This window comes from Opisthocomus hoazin, chromosome 7, assembly GCF_030867145.1.
Source record: "Opisthocomus hoazin isolate bOpiHoa1 chromosome 7, bOpiHoa1.hap1, whole genome shotgun sequence".
NCBI lineage: Eukaryota > Metazoa > Chordata > Aves > Opisthocomiformes > Opisthocomidae > Opisthocomus > Opisthocomus hoazin.
The window spans coordinates 70,184,119-70,205,276 of record NC_134420.1 but is presented as its reverse complement, the minus strand read 5'-3'; the positions used below and the strand labels follow the sequence as shown (position 1 = coordinate 70,205,276).

Below are 21,158 nucleotides of genomic sequence, written 5' to 3'. Positions count from 1 at the left end.
TCAGACACAGATTACGACTGCAAGGGGTGCCTGTCTTTAATCTCATTTTTGAAGGAATTAATGTTATTAGTTTTGATGAATTAATGGTATTTAGGTGTGCAAGGTTAGCATGAATTAATGTCCACCTATTTCTGTTGTGTGGCTGACTATTGTAAAAGGATGCTGGTAAGCAATCTTTACACAGTCTCTTTTTTCTTCCTCTTCATTCTTTTGTAATGCTCTTTTAGGAGCTTAAAAATAATGTTTGGGATTTTTTTCTTTCTTCTTAAGTAAAAAGAAATATTGAAGCTTTTCTCCTGGGTAGAGCTGACATTAACTTAGCCACTGCTGAGTCACGGAAGGCTAACAAGCATTTGGGAGCCCAACCAAAAGGCTCTGCGTTCTGGATGCTACAGGTGTAGGAATAATTCATGGCACAGCTCAGCTTTCTGAGGAGGTCTCGCACTGCTGAGAATTGCAGCTTTGATGCCTGATGGAAAAGCACCAAGCAAGACAGGAGTTGCAGGGCCCCCACCACCTCCAAAGTGGGTCGCAGGGCCCCCACCACCTCCAAAGTGGGTCGCAGGGCTGTGGGGCCACGTGGGACCTGCTGCCACGTAGACCCAGGGACCATAAGCCCATTATTAGCTGACCACCTTCTGCTTAAACCATCTTGTTTTCCTCCCACTGCTCTGATCAGAATCAGCCAGCTCTGACCATTAGAAAAGTTCGTTTTTCCAGGCTCACTCATGATCACTTGAACCTGGTGTGTTTGGGGACCACACTGTCCATCAGATCAAGGACACCTAATGTTTACCTGGCTTTAGATGCAATCCAATGTTTTTTTCGTGGTCTGTGTAAGTCCAGCTCCTTTCACCTCTTCTCACAAGAAAGGTCTCCAAACCCGATACTGCTCCCTGTGCCTTGTGCTGTTGGAGCAGCTGAGGTCTCCCGCATGAGAAAGGGTGCTCCAGGAGGATGTGCAGGCTACGAGGGAAGAACATACACCTTGTAGTGCCACCACCATTGACCCCAACATGCACCTCTGCACCTAGGGAAGCGCACCCATGATACGTGCATATGTGAAAACTGAGGATGTTGTGTTTGCTGTGGGATGAGGCTGAGCATGGGCAGATGTTCCTATCAAAGTGTGGGGTGGATTCGTCTTGGTCAACTCAAGTTGGCCTTGCTTCCCCATGATGCTGGCGAGGAAAGATGGGCTCTCCGAGGAGGTGGCACATTCCAGCTACCTTAAGCCCCACTCAGAATGGCAGGAGATGTCCTCCAGTGGTATTTTTCTCTTTCCAGGAGAGGAAATCTGTACTTTTAACAAAAAAATGGACCCCTAATTCTCATAGAGCTCAAATGAAGTGACATGTATCCTGTATGGCTGCCTGGATGGAGACAGTAGAGAGCCTGGCAAAGGCTGATACCAGCAACTGATCTGATACTCCTGAATGGCTCCATGGACAGCCAGTGTGCTTCTTCCATTTGTTTGAGATGATCCTCTACATTAACATCACTTTTGTGGTGGGGAAAAAAAAATCAGCACAAATGCTGTATACTTCGTGTCCAAATGGTTGTGATAGGTCACGTTTTGAATTTCTGTGCGTGGGCTGAGAAGTCTCAACTTTGAAATGGGTGGACAATCTGTTGAAGGTCTTCTTTGCCACTCCAGCCTCAGTATCCTTCAGAAGTAAGGACAGATGGATACGTCTGCCTCTTTCTCTGCCCATCCTGCAGACAGCTCGGCATGGGCATTTTACAAGGTTATTGGGGAAAGATTAGACTGATTTAATGTCCAACCTCTTAGAAGGTAACTCAGCACAGAGGTTTCTGGTACAAGCCTTATACTTGTGAGTACAAACACCCTTTTCTGAAAAAACGCAGCAATATTCACTTCCAATTCTTGCAGAGTAATTTTACCAGCAAAATAGTTTTCTAGAGTAAAATAAGCACAAAATTGAGTTCTGAATAGATGTGCCAGTAACGCCAAGACCAGATATTTAACATTATTTTAAACAAGACATTTGTATATACAAAAATGCTCGAGTGCTCGAGCCTTGCACTTGTTCAGTGCCCTACACAAGGTAAAGCAGGCGTCTACTTTAGTTTCCATCAAAAATCGGCTAACTGGTTTAGTTCTTGTGGCCACCAGCAATGTTCCTGTGACAGGACCAAGGGCAGCTGGTGAAGCACCCTGATAGCCTGTGCTTGTAGCTGCTGTAAGTATTGGCACCCAGCAGGAGGTGGAGATGCTGCACAGGGCGCAGGAGGACGCAGGTGGGCTGATGGATGGTAACAGCAGTAGGTCAGGTTTCATGGGGTTGCTCTTGGTGAGCTCTAAGGTCATCGGGTTATATTTGTAGTGCCTCCAGCCCTCCAAGTTAAAATAACCTCTTGAGCCAGATTCCACCACTCTCCAAACACAAGATTAGCTTCAGTCACGTGCTTTTGGTTTTAACTTGTCTTCACGTGTCTTGGGTTTTGCAGTACGTTTACGTCAAGCTTTCAAGATATAGTCAACAAACCCGGGGACTAGGAACATTGATTGTTAAAAACCCCGAGACTCCTCTGCCTTCCCTTGGTCCCAGAGACCCAGGACTTGCTCTGTCAGGAGATACTTGATAAGTTCTAATAGCTGGCAGCGTTTTCTGGGTGGAGGGAGCTTCTTATTGAGGATTTTGTTTCTTTCCTAATGAGGAGTCTCCAAGAACAGGCAGAGAACGACTGCACTGCTGCAGGGATCCAGGTTTTATTGTGCTTCCCTGTACGAAATGAAACGTTGTCTGGTGACAACGTCTGGTTTGAGCCAGCAGTGTACCCTGGCTGTCAAGAAAGCTAACGGGATCCTGGGATGTATTAGGAGGAGTATGGCCAGCAGGTTGAGGGAGGTTCTCCTGCCTCTCTACACTGCCCTAGTGAGGCCTCATCTGGAGTACTGTGTCCAGTTCTGGGCTCCTCACTTCAAGAAAGATGAGGAGCTACTGGAGAGCGTCCAGCAGAGGGCTAAGAGGATGGTGAGGGGACTGGAGCATCTCTCCTACGAGGAAAGGCTGAGGGAGCTGGGCTTGTTCAGCCTGGAGAAGAGAAGGCTGAGAGGGGACCTCAGAAATGCCTATAAATATCTGCAGGGTGGGTGTCAGGAGGATGGGGCCAGACTCTGTTCAGTGGTGCCCAGCGACAGGACAAGGGGCAATGGGCACAAACTGAGGCACAGGAAGTTCCAGCTGAACACGAGGAAGAACTTCTTCCCTCTGAGGGTGATGGAGCACTGGCCCAGGCTGCCCAGGGAGGCTGTGGAGTCTCCTTCTCTGGAGATATTCAAGACCCACCTGGACAAGGTCCTGTGCAGCCTGCTGTAGGTGACCCTGCTTCGGCAGGAGGGTTGGACTAGATGACCCACAGAGGTCCCTTCCAACCCCGAACACTCTGTGATTCTGTGATTCTGTGACAGTGACCAAGCCTCATCCAAAATCGGGTTTGCCACAGCGTGCTGGCTGAAAAAAATGAACACAAAATATCCTAAACCCTTTACTAGGGAAGCACCCGTATTATGTGATAGGCTTCTTTTTCCCATACAGGTATATTTAAGAGTAACTAAAAGTCTGTGTAAAAACTGCCTTGAGCTGTTCTTTAAGTTAATTATCACTTCTTTTGGTACTATGAATGGCTGTTCAATGACACTGTCAGTGAGTGGAATGAACCAAATTACTTTAATTATGGAGTAATTGCACAGAGTGATGGTAATTAAATCTTGATCAGTTTAAGTGAGTGAATTAATTGCTCCAACTTGGAATGCACACCGCAGCAAGAGGAGTTGTTTTGTAGTTTAATTAACACCCACCACTAAATTCTTATCATATCTAAAATGCAGACAATTAATGAGTTTGATTCTGCTCTCACCTTAATAGGAACTAGGACAGAATGCATGCTGAGAAAGGTAGCTGTGGTAGCAAAATGACAGAAAACTTAATATTCCTGTCAGTTCTGGAGATATATTAGTTATAGTCTCCGCTTTGCCTTCCAGTGAAATGTGCAAATAGAAATATTTCCATATAATTAGCTTCTGGCCCCATTTTGTTTCAGTACTCACTTATCTGCTGAACAGGAGACATTGCCAAATTTGTTAATGTTTTAAACTTCAGCTGCCTGTGTTTTCAGGTGATTTTTAGCCTCTTCTCCTACTGTCCAGCATGCTGCTCCCACGCTCGATAAACGAGCTGCCTCCCTCCCTACGCCATGTGCAAACCAGTTGCCAGAGTTCCGTTGTGTAATGGTCACCCAAGACTACTCCTTAATGCAATGTCCACCTTCTGCCCCACCTTACAGTCTTCGAAAATTGCCTCCTCTCATGGGTAGTGGCTGCTTCTCTTCTTTTCACTCCTACCACGGTTGGGGCAGATGGGGAAGACCTTCCAAGCAGGAAAGGTAAGTTAGGGAGCTGGGTCATGAAAGCTGGTAGGATCTAGGTGCTTGCTGGAGGAGGCCATGGTCATGGAAGAAGAGAGGCATGGTGAGGATACTTCTGAAGGACCACAGGCTAAGGGTGAAATGGCCTTGGGGACAATGCAGCGGTTGAGGCCACTGCCACATTCCTGGGAGGTACAGTGCAGCCACAGGGCTGCCTCTGTGGTAGGTCTCAGTGGTGTCATCTCAGAGACCTCCAGGCTGGTGAATGTACTGTCCAGAGAGCCCAGCATAAGTCTTGCCTCCTAAAGACCAGCCGCAGGCTCGGTGGGATGGCAGTGACATAGCCAACCTCCCTGTTTACAGGACCTGGTCCTGACAGGCTACTGACTCATGGGACAAGATTTTAACGTGTCTGCTCCTGCACAAGGACATGCAGACCCTACTGGGTCACTGCAAGGCTCACACAGTTCCTGACTCTCCTTTTATAGAGGTCAAAACAAAGATTTGTTGTCTTACACCCACCTCCTTGCACAGGGCATGGGGTCACCCTGCCCTCGGCAGAGGGACCTCCCTTCCTCCCCACCCCTCTTGGCCATTTGTGGAGCAGTTTGTCCCGTGCCACCACCTTGGCCTCCTGTAGGTCATTCATCTATCAGTCACGGTTTCCATCAGGATACTCTGAGTAAAGCTTTAGCCAAGTCTTTACAGGATTATACACATTAATCGATGCAACAGCCAAGAAGGCAAACCGAACCAGAGGCAAGCAAAGAAAGGCTAAACACAAACTAAACGAGGAATTCAAGAGCTGATCCTTGAGTAAGAGGGCAATATTTCAATGCACTTACCTACATTGCAATGAAAACATATTTTAATCAGTTCCTCTCTATATCCTGTAAATTAAAATGGTGTAGATTAAAGGACTCATACATGGCCAAGCTACTGCTGGTCTTCCCACAAGGGCCAAGTGCAGAGTTTTCCTTTCCGCACACCCACTCCTGTGCTCTTGGCTGCCCAGGAGCCAGGCATGGTTTTACCCATCATTATTTAACCCTTTGCTTTCCCTTCAGATGGGCAATATGTTCCCTCAGGGCACCGCACCACCAGCCTAGCTCCACTCTGCCCGCCTGGGGATGGGACGCCTTGTCATGAGGATAAGTCCCTCCCTGTCCCCACTTCATACCTTTGTTATGAAGCTCTTCCTGAAACAAATATGAGACATAAAGCTGTTGTCTGCCCTTATCCTGCTCTCCTAAGGGAAACCTTCACTCCATGTGGGCTGTGTGGAATAGGGGAGATCTTGCTGAAGGACTGGGGGACACAGAGGTTGTGGCGTTGTATCTGGTGCCAGGAATCCCAAATGAGAGGCAAGCTGAAAATGAGACCCACAGTTGCTTGCCACACTGGTGACGCTGCTTAAGAGACACTTAAATGTAAAGAAGAAGGGAGTTCCCAGCAGATGATGTGACTACAGGTTCAGAGCAGTAAATTTCAGCTCATGTCATGGAGGAGACAAGGGGAGGTGGGGGAAAGTCCCTGGAATGATACCAAACAAGGCACTTGGCTTCAAGGTGCTTTTAAATAGTAAAGCATCTGTCCTGAACACCTGGCTGAGCCACACACACAGAGCCAGTTACAGAATCACAGAATCACAGAATGGTAGGGGTTGGAAGGGACCTCTGTGGGTCACCCAGTCCAACCCCCTGCCGAAGCAGGGTCACCCAAAGCAGGCTGCACAGCACCGCGTCCAGGCGGGTCTGGAATATCTCCAGAGAAGGAGACTCCACAACCTCCCTGGGCAGCCTGTGCCAGGGCTCCATCACCCTCAGAGGGAAGAAGTTCTTCCTCATCTTCAGCTGGAACTTCTTCTGCTTCAGTTTGTGCCCGTTGCCCCTTGTCCTGTCGCTGGGCACCACTGAAAAGAGTCTGGCCCCACCCTCCTGACACCCACCCTGCAGATATTTATAAGCATTTATAAGGTCCCCTCTCAGCCTTCTCTTCTCCAGGCTGAACAAGTCCAGCTCCCTCAGCCTTTCCTCGTAGGAGAGATGTCCCAGTCCCCTCACAATCCTCGTAGCCCTCCGCTGGAACACCTTTCACTAACAGCACAAGGAGGTACTAATATACTCCACAGAGACGCTGGTGGACGTGTGACCCTGTGCTGGAGCTGCCATCTGCGAGGCCATGCTCACCACCTCACCAGAGCACTGCTGATGGTTACCGACCAACATCTTGGAGGGCAGTGGCCACAGTGGGAATGCCATCGCTTCACTGGCACCAAGGTTCAAGAGAGTTTCAAGTATTCAATTGAAAATTGCGCCCGTGAAGTCTCTGAATTTGGCCAAACGCGGTAAATTTTCAAATACAGAAAACCACACACCAGTGAGACAGTGACATTGCCCGGCTGGCAACGCCAGACCAGCCGCTGCCCCTTCGCGAGCTCCCATTTCTGTTTTCCCTTTAACTGGTGCCAAGAGGCAGCACCGTCGCTGACCTGCTACTGCCGCAACGTTGCTCTGCCCGAAGGGAGCTCTTGCTCAAATTCTCCACGCCTCCTTCTGACCTTGGTTGCGTTCCCCTGCTCTCCCCACACCCTGACTCGGCTACGTGCCTTGGACGCAGGCACAGCTACGCGAGCGAATTCCTTGCTGAGTGATCTCTCTCCTGATCTGAACTGCTGTCAGCTCATGGCACGACACCGTCTTTTGGAAACGAAAGAAAGAATCTGCCGAATTAGGGGTATTTCTCCATCCATTTGTAAGATTTCATGGAGTTAATTCAAATTCATGGCTCCTGTGGCTGCCGTGACAAAATCACAGCCTTCTAGATGCCCAGCGAGTTCCCATTTGTAGGGATTTTTGGTCCCCCGAGGAGTGCTCAGCTTCTGCTAAGGACACAAGCCACAGAAGAGGTTTAGATAGCAGCTCCCTCCCACTCCATACCACCATCAGACTCACAAAACAAATTTCATTTGTTTCAGAGTGTTTTCTTATTGTTTTACTGACATAACATGGCCAGGTGATGGCCTGGGCTCACTAGCTAGCATCCTAGCTTCTTATTTTTTTTTCTTCTTTCTTTAGTGACTTTGCTCATGAACTGGTGCATGATGTTTGCCAGGGTTAAGTGTGTTGGAAAACAGCTGTGTTCTGAAGATATCTGAAGGTAAAAGGTTTTTTTCTGGAAACTGAACCCTTTGAGTGAAAGGTCCTGCTGTTGGATTTTGGTGGTACAAGACTAGTTGGCCACAGGACTTGTAGCAGCTCAGGGCTGTTGGGTTAAAAGCAGCATCAGCAACTTCTTTCCACACCTGCAAGTGTTGCCTAAATTGTGTGTCAGGGTGGGAAATGCCAAATCACTTTGTTCCATGTTTCCCCGGAACTGGATGAAAATCAAAATTTTGACTCTTATTCTTATCTCTCTGCCCCTTCCTCCAACACTCTGCACCGCTATTTCTTCTCTAGGCTTTATGGAGCGTATTTCAGCCCTGAATGAAGCAGGCTTCAGAGAAGTCCCCTCACCATCCTTGTAGCCCTCCGCTGGACTCTCTCCAGTAGCTCCTCATCTTTCTTGAACTGGGGAGCCCAGAACTGGACACAGTACTCCAGATGAGGCCTCACCAGGGCAGAGTAGATGGGGAGAAGAACCTCCCTCAACCTGTTGGCCACACTCCTCCTAATGCACCCCAGGATGCCATTGGCCTTCTTGGCAGCCAGGGCACACTGCTGGCTCATGGTCACCCTGTCGTCCACCAGCACTCCCAGGTCCCTCTCCACAGAGCTGCTCTCCAGCAGGTCAGGCCCAACCTGTACTGGTGCATGGGGTTGTTCCTCCCCAGGTGCAGGACCCTGCCCTTGCTCTTGTTGAACTTCATCAGGTTCCTCTTTGCCCAACTCTCCAGCCTGTCCAGGTCTCGCTGAATGGCAGCACAGCCTGCTAGTGCATCCACCACTCCTCCCAGTTTTGTGTCATCAGCAAACTTGCTGAGGGTACATTCTAACTTTTCATGCAGGTCATTGATGAAGAAGTTAAACAAGAAGAGGCCACGTGGCCATGAATGCAGCAGCACACAGCCCCCATGCTGCCAGCACCCATGCGCTGCAGTATCTGTGCCACCCGCCTGAAAGACCGGTCGCAGTCTGTGCCGCTGGAGAGACAGCAAAGGAGGAGAACTGTTTGTCTCCATTACAGGGAGGGTCTGGACCCACTAGGACCTGAATTCCCTCCAGGTCCCCATCCCTATTGCTTTCCTGCAGCTGGCCCCAGCCATGCAATGCCCTCCCTGTGCCTCCTGCCCGGCTCTCGGAGGGTGTCAGCCCTCTCCAATGCCATCGAGAGAAGGATGACCATGACTTCTAGTGATGGTGCAAAGCTTTGAGTGCACGCCCTCACCGGCATCTCAGCAGTGTAGCCCTCCTCCAGGACCCTCGCTATAAGGAACAGCACATAAATTCTGCTAATCCCACACAGCCGCAGAGAGCTTTTCTTTCATTTGCTGAACGTATGAAATCCATATGTCATCAATTGCTTTCCAGCGGCTGGAGCCTATTTATGAAGCTTAAATCTCTGGCATGTGGCTGGCAGCACAAGGGCCAAGTCCTGGCGCCTGCCAGCGCAAGCTTCCACCTCCTGCTTCTCCCGCTGCCCTCTGGTCTCCCTCCCTTGGCAGCCGGCACCCCCCGTAGCGACTCTTATTTCCATTTTAGGGGAAAAAAATGGTTCCTGTTTTAAACTGGGCGGTGGTGGAGTAGCCCAGAAGACGCGCTGCCGGAGCAAGGAGGAGGCAGAGGTGGGCAGCTGGCTGTCTGCCTTCCCCCGGGGGAGGACCGTCACCCCAGCTCTGCGCTCCAAAGCCTGCTTTCCGAATCGCCTGCCAGCCCCCCCACATCCCCCGAGAAGCAATTAAATGAGGTGCAGCAGGGTCAGCCGCCTGGCCCCGCCTGAGAGATGAGGCTGCTTAAAAATGATGGTTTCGCCAAATTTGCAGGTCCTGCGCAAAAACCAGCTGTCTGTGGATATTATTTTTGCTTCAGGGCCTGGTTTGGGCTTTTCAAATTGCTCTCCAGAGGCTGGGCAAAGGAAACGGGCAAAGGGGGCTGGTTTTGGAAATGACCCAGCCCGGCACAGTGGGAATGTGGAGCTGAAGAGGTCCTGTCTGGCAGAGGCTGAGCGTGATGGAGAATGACGGTCCCTATTCCTGCTGGCTGGGACCAGGGTGCCAAGAACGCTGCCCTGCCACTGCCAAACCACCCCACTGCCTGGTGCTGGCCCGGCAAGGAGCAGATGTGTGCAGGAGCCCGGAGGGAGACGGGGAATGCCGCCACGGAGAGGTGCACAAGAAGTGGGAATGGGAATGGAGCCCAGGAACGGCACGTGGTCAGGATCAGGGGAGAATTCACACAGGGTCAGAGCCCTTCTCCCTTTATCTGTGGGAGATTTGGGTAGCTTACTTTATTTTAGTCCCTTGCGACACATTTACATAAAGCTGCTTTGGGCTGAGTGCTTCTTAGTGCTGGTCTCTGTTCTATTTAAACATAAATGTTTTAAAGTGCACAGATAGGTTTTTAACAGGAAAAAATTGCATGTGAATTACATTTATTTCTTGTTTACCCACACAGCTCTAGCCAACACTTATCGATAGATTAACTTTCACTAAACTTTCTATGTAATATGTTTTAAAAACCCACTCAAAGCACAGATTCTATTAGTTCCTGACCTTATGTTTTAAGAGGAAGAAAGTGGTTTACACTCCATGAAATGTGTTAATGCATGGATAGAAGCCCTCTTATCCTCCTGCTTACATTAGGTCCAATCAGGAGAATGGATTATGTTTTTAATAATCTGACATTAGTATTAAAAGTAATATTTAAGGCATTAGTCTCCGTAACCAGTGCAGCGTGTTCAGAGCTTTCTCTTTGTGTGTGTGCGCGCATGGCTGCACTAAAACATATGTTTATGAAACAATGCATTAGCCCAAACTGCCCAAATACATGTGGATAAATCGGGGCAGCAGATTACTGCTGACATCACTTTTTCAATTAGACGCAGAGGGAAGATTTGCTGGCCATTTTATAACTGATTATGGAAGGCAAGGATTAGAGGCTGTTGGAAACAGGAGGTCTTATTCTTCTCCCAGCCTTGGCCTTCCAGGGACTTCAGGAGCGGATGTTGCTTTACGGGGTGGAATAAGGCCAGTGCTGCTGGTGGCACTGGTTGTACGTACAGATCGTCTGTTACGTATAGGGCTGGACCACTCTGTCTCTCTTAGTCCCTCAGAAACATCGCACGAGACAGGGGAAGAAATCTGGAGTCTCCATCCCTAAAGCAAATGCTTTAGCGGAAAGCCGAACCTTCCTGCTGGTCTGGGAACTGGGGTATCCTAGCAGGTAAACGTTGAACCTCGCTGGCCTGGACCTTGTGGTGATGTTTGTCATTGTCCCTGTCTCCATGCCTGGTTTGAGGCACATTTAAGTCATCTCAAAGCCTAACATCCCCTGCAAAACCTTGAAAAGACAAAAGGGAGCTAGAAAAGAAACAGGGCACATCAAGAGGAGAACGCGGTCTGTGTGACCATCACCTCGCAGAGGAGTGAACTAAGATCTGCCACCCCAGGCAAATTCCTCCAGCATTTAATTCCCTTCACGCAGGACCACTCACCTTCCTTCTAGGTGAAGTTTATCTAATTGCAGCTTTTAGCACTTCAGGCTCACTTCGCCTTTGTCCGCTCAATTAATCAGCCTTCCAGTGTCAGAAATCTTCTCCTCATGGGGTACTTACAGACCACGGTAAAGTTACCGCCTACCCTCCTCTCTGCTAAGCTGTAGATTGCTAAATGTAACTGCGAAGGGGTTTTTTGCACCCCTACTGATGCTTACAGCAATTTTTAGACCTCTTCTACGTTTTAACAAGTCTCCTCGGGAAGCCTAACCTGAGCCTAACGCTCCAGAAATGCTCCCGTCGGTGCTGGACACAGATGTAACTCTGCACCCGCTGTCTCTGGGGCAGATGCACTCCCTGTTTGCAAGCAGCCAAAGCCAAAACGCTTCGTCTTTTGTTTCTCAGCTGCTGAGAGAGCATCTTCCCTTGTTCTCACACGCACCTTTCGCTCGCGCAGATCTTTGACAGCAAGACTCCAGCGAGCCGCTGGCTTTTCCTCTACCAATGGCAAACAACGCTTATCTTCGCAACATATGTGCATTAACTGTTGTTTCGTGGCAGAAGGGAAATCCACAAGCTATCCAGCCACTGCACCTGCCTGCTTGGACCGAATTCCCCTACTCGTGTTTGCTCACTGGAGTTAAGCAGGTCCTGGGCTGGGAGACCAGCTGGGAAATCCAGTTATTACAGGCACAAACAAATGAGCGAGGGGCGGAGACGGGCAGCCGTTCCTGTTTGACTGCAACCGAGGGAATTTGGCAGCACACGGTCCTGACTCTTTATTGTAATTCTAGTCGGCCCAAGACAGTAGAGATTCAAGTGAGCCAAAGGAGGTGGGAGACAGGATATCTCCCACCCTCCAATCTGGAGCTCTGACACATCTTGTCTGGAGCACAGGGCTAATGCGGTGGTTCAAGGCGGCCACCCTGGGGTCCACAGACTGTCCTGCTGTCCTCCTGCTCTGCTACGGCCTTTTTTAACACCGAGGGGCTGTCTGATCGGCACCTCTTTGTCTTCGGCCTCTAGGCAGAATGGCTGTTTCAGGGGGCCTTCACTGGCAGCCTCTCGGAGGTGTGATTTTAGCCGGGGCAGAGGAAGGAAGTGCCAGGTGAAGGGATAAGTTATGCAAGGCTTCCGGTGCTTAGTGGAGAGCTTCCTTCCCCAGAAATGCGGAGCTCGGTCCTTTCCGGGAAGACGAAACATGAGACCCCATGGATGCTTCCATCCTGCCCTTGCTGTCTCCCAGAAAATAACAGGACTGACTCCCTGGACTCAGAACGTGATGGATTTTATCCATGTGTACAAAAATTAAATGAATTTTAAAGGTTTTTCTTGCAGTTTTCCCCGTGTTCTTTCCAGTCGGTCAGCTGCAGTGGACAAAAAACCAGCCTAGGTAAGCCACTAGCTATATTCATGAAAAACCAGTGGATATTACATGGCTTTCTGCAAAAGCTTTGTTTGGGAAGGTCAAGTTGTATGGCGTTATCTCATATTTACGAGTGAAAAAATCCACAAGGTTCCTAAAAATCAGAAAAAAGGGTATAATTATCTTACATATTGCAGAAGAATTATCTGTGCTGATTAAGCTGTTGCTTGTTAGCTCATCATGCTTATCAAGTCGCCAACTGGCAACACCTCTGACCCCAGCAGTAATGATAGCACAGAACATTTGGACCACCTTGGGTCACGATGCACCCATTTTGTCTTTTTTCCTGCTAATATCATGTGTAAATATATGCACAGCTGACCCTGCTAGAGAGTCCCCCGTCCCCTGTAAGAGGCTTCAGTTCCTCTGCCTTTCCTTTCGCAGTGTCACTTCAGACAGATTTGTGGAAAGTAGGAGATTTTGTTTGCGCCTAAATCTTTTTGTAGGATTTTCTTTAAAGGCCTTAATGCCATCGAAAAACAGCAAGAGGTAAATTCTGCTTTCGGTTACGCCAAATGGGGAGTAAATCAGCTGAAGGCAGTGAGGGATGCTGGATTTATCCCAAAACAGGCAGAAGCAGAGCTCAGTCCCTCGCACTTGGCTATTTTCTGCACCAGCAGTTCTGGCCTTTGAAAAATGAGATGCATTTTTCTCATTCTGACTTATGAGGAGCCTGAAAATACCAGGCCACAGAAAGAGGAGAAGTCTGAGGCTTCTAAATTATAAGCGGTGGCAACACCAGGCACATCAACATAAAAGCAGACTTTGTAGTGACTACTGACCACGTAACACTGTAGTCACCTGTCCTGGGCTCTCAGATGCGAGAGGGGAGGAGGCGGTTGTAGAAGCTGCTCCCTTCAGTTAATGTAACATGAAGGTTTTGAAGGTCTCAGGAACTACCCTATGGACATATCATTTCTTTTTATCTGCCCTTGAAATAACACTTTTAGGAAACATCGTTATATTCTGCAAAGACCTTTGTCTCGTGCTCTACGTTAAACGTTGTTTTCATGTGATTGTCAACTGCTATTTGGTGTCAACAAGACCTTTGGGGTGAGATCACTCTACCTCAAATCCAAGATTAGGCAGTGCCAGACTGGAAGTTTTCTGTCTTAATGGGACCACTCCAACTTCCCCACTTCCCTCCCTGGAAGGTCTCACTCACATGACAATTTACTGGGACTCTGCCTTTGGTCCCTCTTTCATTTGCACAGTCTGCAGCCCCTCGTCTCAGCCACCTTTGAGCCTCCACCATCCTCATCAGCTCTTTTTGGTTATGAAAATGTTCCCTGATTTATTTCCAAACCACCATCCATCCTAGGCATCAAGTGAAGCATAACCTGTGGAAAAAAAAATAACAAAATCCAGCCATAGGCATTTGGGTGAAGGTGGCTGGAACGTTCCTGCCCCAGAGGGGTATATTGAAGTTTTGTGCTGGTGTTTTTGAACTCTTGAGAGCCTGACATACAGAAACTGCTGTGTCCCTCTGCTTAGCTTCAGCAGCAAAAGCTCTGACAGCACCTGTGACCTAGGCTGTATTTGAACCTGAGCCCCCGCCCCAGATCACCTAATGGCCATCCTTTAAGGTTACCAGCAGATGTTAGCTTGAAGCAAGCTTTGGGGCACGCCAGGAGAGGCCTGGGTTTGGGCTGTGTTTTAACATGTGCTCAGCTGCGCCCATACTTGTGACGTAGACATCTTGGGCAGAGTGTGCTTCCCCCATTTTTTGCTGTTGGGCCCCAGCTCCTTGTGGGGACATCCCACAGCTGCGCTCCAGCAGATAAATTGAATTTGGGGTCCTGCCTACAACCTCTTCTACAAGGCAGAGAGCTTGAACACGGACCGCTCATGCAATGCTCTGGCCACATGGGCACCGAGCAACTAGTGATGTGAATGGGCAAGTCAGGTCTGGGCGTACGCCAGGATTTAATCTGGATTTAATGTAATCCATTTAATCTGTTTCCCTGCCTGGCCTTCTACAGGAAATGGAGATGGAGCCAGAATATCTTGATTCTGGTTTTGTGCTTCCTGACCTCTAAGCAGAACAACTGCAGGACCTGTACAGAGAAGCGGATGGAGCATGTTCAGGGGCTTTGCTTGGAAGAGCACGTACAGAGGGCACAGGTGCGACCGAGTTGCAGGGATGCTGCTGCCACACACAGATATGTCTGAGCTCAGACATATTCCCAAAGGAAACATGGGTGAGGTTTGGCAAAAGTTTGTTTTCTGAAGCTACAGAGCTACGCAGCTATGTTCCAGCCTGAATTTTATGGGAGACTTGTGATTAAATGGTTCAGCCACTACTGAAAATGTAAGAGAAAAATTACTGTGTTTTGCTCCTGTGTAAAAGAAACACCATCTCTAGGGCTGCCATCCACAGGAGCAAGGACTAAGAGGGCTGAGCCAGAGATCTGTCCCTAGTCAGCCTAGGAAAAGCAAACCAGTCCACTCAGCCTAACAAACTGAAAATCCTGCCCATGGGCTAACCCTCCAGCCCCCTCTCCTCCAAAATTTGGATTTATTACATTAGAGCTCTCCATGTAACATGCATTATCCAAGAAATCGCATGTCCTGCATGCTGATACACCTCTAACAGACCTCACATCAGCAGGGCTGCTGGTATATGGGGAAAACGGGAGTTCCTTGCAAGTCCCTTCTCTGGAAGGTTCAGCAGCATTGTCTCCCCAGAGTTCACAGCTGCAGCAGCTGTCACTTGCAATTGTAGGAGCAGGCAGGGCTACATGTCTCCAGAGACTGGATATAAGCACAGTCCTAGCTCTGCCTACATATAAGACTTCTCATTGCCTTCCTCTTAGGCGGCACGTGCCTGGTGATGGGACATGAGTCTCTTCTTTGTGGAGCAGCCTACTGATGAAAGGAAGGGAGTCGTTGGCTGAAGTGCATCTTAGATCACCTTCTCTCTTGCTGTTTTACACTACCTGCCATTGTTCAGCATCTTCACAAGTTTATTTTGGCCATGTATCAACACACCACCGTCCTGGCCAGGAACCCCAGCAGAATAGCTTGGAGGACAAAAGGTTCCTGCTATAACCTTACCATAATGAGACTAATACAACCACCTTCTAGGAGAACGCAGATTTTTGAACAGACTCTGGAGCTCCATCAGCTTCCAACTAGAATAAAAGACAACCTGTGGTAGCTTAAGCACCAGGGATTTGTTCAATGCAAGAACTCAACAAAGACATGGCAGGCCCAGGCAGGAAGACACCGGTAAACCCAGGTAAGGAGAGCAATTTTGGAGGGTGCAATTCTTGTCCTGCTTGACACTCATCCTCTGTGCAAATTCCCTAAGCATGACCCTCAGCTGGTACAATCTGATCACAGCTTAATAAACAGGAATGAAACAGAGAGGACGGGATGTAACATGAAAAATTCTTACCTAAATGAGTTATCTGATGAGTTTTACTGGGACTGCGAACACAGGTGAAGAAAGGAGAGTTTGAACCACTGCAGACCCCTGAAGCAGCATCTGCTGTTGCAGGTCTTCAGCCGCACGCTGTGTTTGGGCATTTCTTGGGCCAGGCTGTGAGTTTGGCCACCAAGGCACAAGATGGAAAATTGATGTAGTACACCTGCAATTAAAAGAAGGATGAAAAGCATTTCAGTGTGTTTTGTGGTGGTAAAAGCTGTTCCCTTCTTGCAAATACTAATCACAGAGTAATTCAGTGATCTGGGGACGAAGGGAAAGGGGCCCTCATGTGGTGCACCAGCTGCACACGTGAGAAGTCTCTAACACGTTTGTAGAGTCACTGCAGATCAGACACCAGACCCGGGTCTGGCTGCAAGGCATGCAGACAAACAAATAATATTAGTTTAAGGAAATCAGGTGTGAAAACGCAAAGCTGATTGTCAAAATTCTGGGAAAATCAGCTGAGACAAATGGGATTTGTGACTGCTCAGTGTGTCACTAAAGCAGCTGGAGGGCTGCTAAGACCGGTGGAGGCAGGGACTGGAGGTCTTCTGCAAGACAATAAAGCCCATCTTACAAAGCTGCACAACCATGAGAAACAAGGTCTGCACAGAAAAATTAGTTCAGTCTATTTTTTTTTAATTTAGGGAAGAAAACAAAACTGATTTTTGAAATAATGAACAAGCTGTCCTGCAAACGGTGGAACCAAGTCTGTTTTCCCACAGATCTGAACCCCCAAATTCCCCCAGCCCTCCGACCACAACCACCCCTAGGTCCCCTCCCCACACCAGACGACGGCCAGCGGGATGCTAGCGGCCAGGCTGTGTGGACAGCCCAGCCAGCAGCTCCGCTTACAGACGTGCTCCTCCTTCCCCCCACTGCACAGTCCGATTTGGGTATCTCCCCTCTGCCCAGCTTTGCAAGAAATGGCCGTGACTGTAAGAGCGCCTGGGAGATTTTTACCTTTCTTTTGAATTTTGACGGGTTCACAAAGCTCTGGGGGTATCGCAGTGGAGCTTGGTCCCTATGATAGCCAGGGCGAATACTAGGAGCCACCTCTGTAGCGTATCCAGGCACACAGGTCCCCACGTGCTTCGGGTGACCAGCCAAATCCAAAGCTGTCCTTGGTGGCCCACCCTGGGCCAAGCTTGCAGCCCAGCTGGGTGCCGGTGGAGGCCGCTGGCTTCAGCAATACTGAACATGTGTGGTTCCTGCAGGATGGGGCAGTGAGAGCCCCAAGATCAGGGCCAGAGGGACGCCCGTTGGACCCAGCGCCCTTTTATTCTACTTTATTCCACTTGGAAGTTCCCTCTGCACCTTGTCTAGCTACTGCAGCCATGTTGCTGCAAATATGGGGTATGAGCCTGGTCTTCCCCCCCCTCAAAAATAAACCCCAAGAAGTCATAAAACACAGCTTATTCAAACCACTAAAGAACAAAGTAGCGTAATCTTCCTTTTGGTGCTTTGCAGGCAGGCATACATCGTCAGTGGAAATACTGCCAAACTTCTTGTTCAAATAGAGACGCGGTGCTTATTTGTATTGTTAATGGTCCCCATGAGGACCTGCTTTCCTTACACAGGGATGTTGTTTACGATGAAGACCGGGCTGCCTACTTTGCCATTAAAATTCTGCGCCAGCCCAGCCCTGACAATACTGAAGCTTTGCTAAATGTGTATACACGTAAGTTCATTAAATGGATGCTGACTGTTGTTACACAAGTACAGCAGTTGAGTGCTTTCTGTATTAACCTTATCACCTGATGGGCAAAAGAAAAGGTTTAACTAAAGCTTAGGACTAATTGAACAGTATTTCAGTATTTTCTTATGTAAAACTGGTTCTGGTCTATTGTTTTTATTTATTTGCAATAACTGTGCTCATTCAAGTTTGTAATGACACTGCCATGGGTGAATTGAATTTGCTTTAAGTATTATTCTCCCTTTTCCTATCTCCTGCCTCCTCTAAACTGTGTCTCTCAGGAGAAATCTGCAACAGAGCCCGGTAAAAAGACAACTCTCTAAGTACACAGCCATCTTGGGGAAGATATGTTCTCACGCTGTGTTTTTAAAACGACTTTTGAAGCTCCTGTTTATTTTCTCTACCTGTCTTGGATATTTTCTGTCGGGCTGAGCACGGAGCATGAAGCCAGAGGAGATAATCAGCCTCCAGTTGAAAGGTGGGAGGCATCTCAGCATCAAGACACTGCACAAACCACGAGCACTTTCTTTGCTCAGTTGCCACTAGAGTATGCTCTCGTGCTACAAGTTCCAGGATGTTATTTTTAAATAAATCAGTATGTGTAGCACAAGGCCATCTTTCAAACGATTTCCACTTGCCCTGGTGTGTTTTGTTTTTTCTAAGCAATACTTTGTTTTTATTGCTGTTGAGCCCATCCTCAAGGCTTTGACAAAGCTCGGAGGGTTGCTGGGCGCTGCTCTGCGGCGAGGTGAATCTTTGAACAACTCTCAACTTCCAGAGCACAAACAAAAATAGTCAAAAAATACCTGCCTGGCTCTGACAAAGCCAAAAAAAGAGGGTCCGCACGTCCTTCTTGTCTCAGCTGGACCCCTGGGTCATGCCTGGTGAAGAAGGGAGAGTCAAATGTCATGAATTAACAGATTTCTGCTTACAGAAGAAAAATGTAAATGCACTCTCCAAAGCGTTTGTGCCGACCTAAAGTGTGTCTGTAATCCCGGCCTTTGAAACGGCGGTAGTTATTCAGTAAGATAAAGGCTGTTGTGAGCCTGCCCTACCATATTACAGCACAGCACTTTGTCCCTGGCACCCTAAAAGTTCCAGTTTCTGCATGACAAAGATATAAAACAACTTGCGGGACAATTAAAGAATAGTTTGTCCTTACCATATTATTACCAGCCATTCTTCCACATTTCGATATTCGCCTTTAAATTGCTACCTCCCCCATCAATATAATTGTAATCAGTCACGGCTAACATTTGTCTTTGGATGCCTTTTCCAAGTTAAATACAAAGAAAGAAAAATACCGCAAAGAAAAAAGCCACGCTTCGGATAAAGAGCCTCGCCACCAGCCCACTTTCACACACAGACTGCGCACTTTGCTGCTAAAATTACATTTTAGCAGCCCCAACGGGTGCGGGAACAATGACCCCTCTCATTACCATAGTGACAATGCCTGGCGGAGGATTGCAACATATCTTTTTCTTCTCCCCGATGAATCTCAGCCAATAAAGGCAGAAACCTGTCAACCAGTTGAGTATATAGAAGCTCACTTGGTCACCGCAGAGCCAAGCGGTTGCCTTCTGGATGGAAGGCAGCCACACGGGCCCTGCCGTTATTCAGCCGGTTTTATACCCTCAAACACCAGCTCCTTCAAGCAGCCCGATTAACTTCTGAGAAGGCTGCAACTTCGGCTTCTTTTGCCGTCCCTGTACGCACCGGTTGGAGCATGTAAAAAGACCTTCCCTAAATTCCCTTAACACCTTTCTCCGTTTCGGCTCGTGCCCCTTCGGGGTTTTTGTTTCAGCGGGATCCTTCGGCACCAGCTTCTCCAGTCCCCACAACACCATGTACAGTTCTTCAGTCGTGACAACCCTTAATCCTGCTCTTTTTTTAACAAATGCAAACATAATTTTCTAACATCGCCACTTCGATCCAATCCATGAGGCTGTTTATTATCCTAGTTACTCTCTTCTATACATTTTCCAGCTGCATTCAGAAGCCTCTCTTCTATCTCTCTCCATTCTCCAGGTGTGGCCTTGCCGCTCTTTCGTACAAGCCCGTTAACGATCTCCATGGGCGTGTTTCAGCCCCCTATCGCTAGGCCTCGGGGTGCTGTCTGCCCTCCCGAACCACTCCCGCAGCCGAAATTGCAGCTTTTCCTGTTCCACATGCTGACACCTTCACCGGCATCTCGCGTAACGCCGTTCCGGGCGTAAATCTTCACCCCGGTGTACCACCATGCCCGGGCACGGAGCTGCCAGGCTGCTCAAGGGCGGCGAGGCGGCGGCCTCGGCCCCGGCCCCAGGGCTGGGCCTGGCACCCCGCACCCTCGGGCTGGGCCGGGCACCCCGCCCAGCACCCGTCGGGCCTGCAGTGCCTGAGAGCCGGTGCCGAGCCAGGCCGGGAGCGCGGTGTTCAAACACATTTCCAATGCGGCGTTTGAGGAGGCCTCGGGCCCAGTCCCGGCCCAGCCCGGGCCCGGCCCACGGCCCTGGGTCACGGCACCGTCACCTCCCTGCGCGGCAAACCCCGCCGTGCCCCCTCCTCGGCCCGGGACAGGGTGCGGGTCCTGCTCGGCCGCGAACAGCCCCGGGTGCCGGCGGGGAAGCTCCCGCCAAGGGAAGGCCCCGGCCAGGTGGGGAAGGCCGCGACCCGGGCCCGGGCCCCCTCCCCCGCGCCGCTCCGCGGTGGTTTCGCCCCGCCCCCCGTGCGTTGGTCCCGCCCTCAACGAGGGGCGCGCTCCTCCGCCCCTCCCTCTCCGGCTGTACCAACTTACGTCTGTGGGGGAGAGGGGGGGAAGAGGGCGAAGGCCGCGCTGAACCGCCGCACCCTGGCCACGGCCGCTGTCTACTTTCCGTCCGAGAGCCGCTAATGACGGGCTCTCCTCGCGGGAGGCGGCGCGGAGGGAGCGGGGAGGCGGGCGAGGCGAGGCTGCTCCCCCCCCGAAGGGCGGTGGAGTGGTACGGCCCGGCCGCCCCGCCGGGCCGAACCCGGAAGTGGCGGGCGCGGCAGCGCACATGGGCGCCGGGGCCGGTGCCGGGGCCGGTGCCGGTGCTGGTGCCGGTGCCGGTGCTGCCGGTGCGCTGGGCGCGGCCGTGGCGGCTCTCTACACGGCCACGCTGCCGCCCGCCCTACCCGGCGGGGATGCGGGTAACGTAGCCGGGGTGCGCGGTGCGTCGTTGTCACCCTGCGGGGGGTGGTGGGGGGGTGCTGGGCCCTCAGGGGCTGGCGCCGTGCCGGGTGCTCGTCCCGTCGGGGCGGGCGCGTCGCTGTCAGCCCGCGGGGCTGCTCACCCCGTAGGGGCTGGTGTGTTGCCGTCACCCCACAGGGTTGCCGTCAACCCACAGGGTTGTTCACTCCATAGGTGCTGGGGCATTGCTGTCACCTCGTTGCATTGGTGTCACCCCATGGGGTTGCTGTCATTCCATAGGGTTTCTCATTCCATAGGTGCTGGTGCATTGCTGTCACCCCTCTGTGTTGCTGTCACCCCTCTGTGTTGCTGTCACCCCACTGTGTTGCTGTCACCCCATGGGGTTGCTCACTCCACAGAGGCTGGTGCCTTG

The 21,158-nt window shown here is 50.1% G+C and overlaps 1 protein-coding gene and 1 long non-coding RNA gene across 3 annotated transcripts in view; one reads left to right on the top strand and one right to left on the bottom strand.

Moving 5' to 3' along the window:
* Positions 1-9,884: 9,884 nt before the first annotated feature.
* On the bottom strand, positions 9,885-20,254 carry LOC142362023 (uncharacterized). Of its 2 annotated transcripts, XR_012764598.1 has the most exons (4): positions 18,406-20,254; positions 15,870-16,062; positions 13,635-13,809; positions 9,885-12,563 (listed from the first exon to the last, which is right to left on the bottom strand). It is a non-coding gene; the product is annotated as an uncharacterized LOC142362023 (long non-coding RNA). The 2 variants fall into 2 exon arrangements; XR_012764599.1 differs by lacking the exon at positions 13,635-13,809.
* Positions 20,255-20,609: 355 nt separating this feature from the next.
* The window catches only part of TMEM260 (transmembrane protein 260), a 37,548-nt gene continuing 36,999 nt past the window's right edge, over positions 20,610-21,158 (top strand). The window contains exon 1 of the mRNA XM_075427042.1: positions 20,610-20,745. Within this exon, the coding sequence (XP_075283157.1) occupies positions 20,613-20,745 (133 nt within the window). The 5' untranslated portion in view covers positions 20,610-20,612. The remainder of the gene's footprint in view (positions 20,746-21,158) is intronic.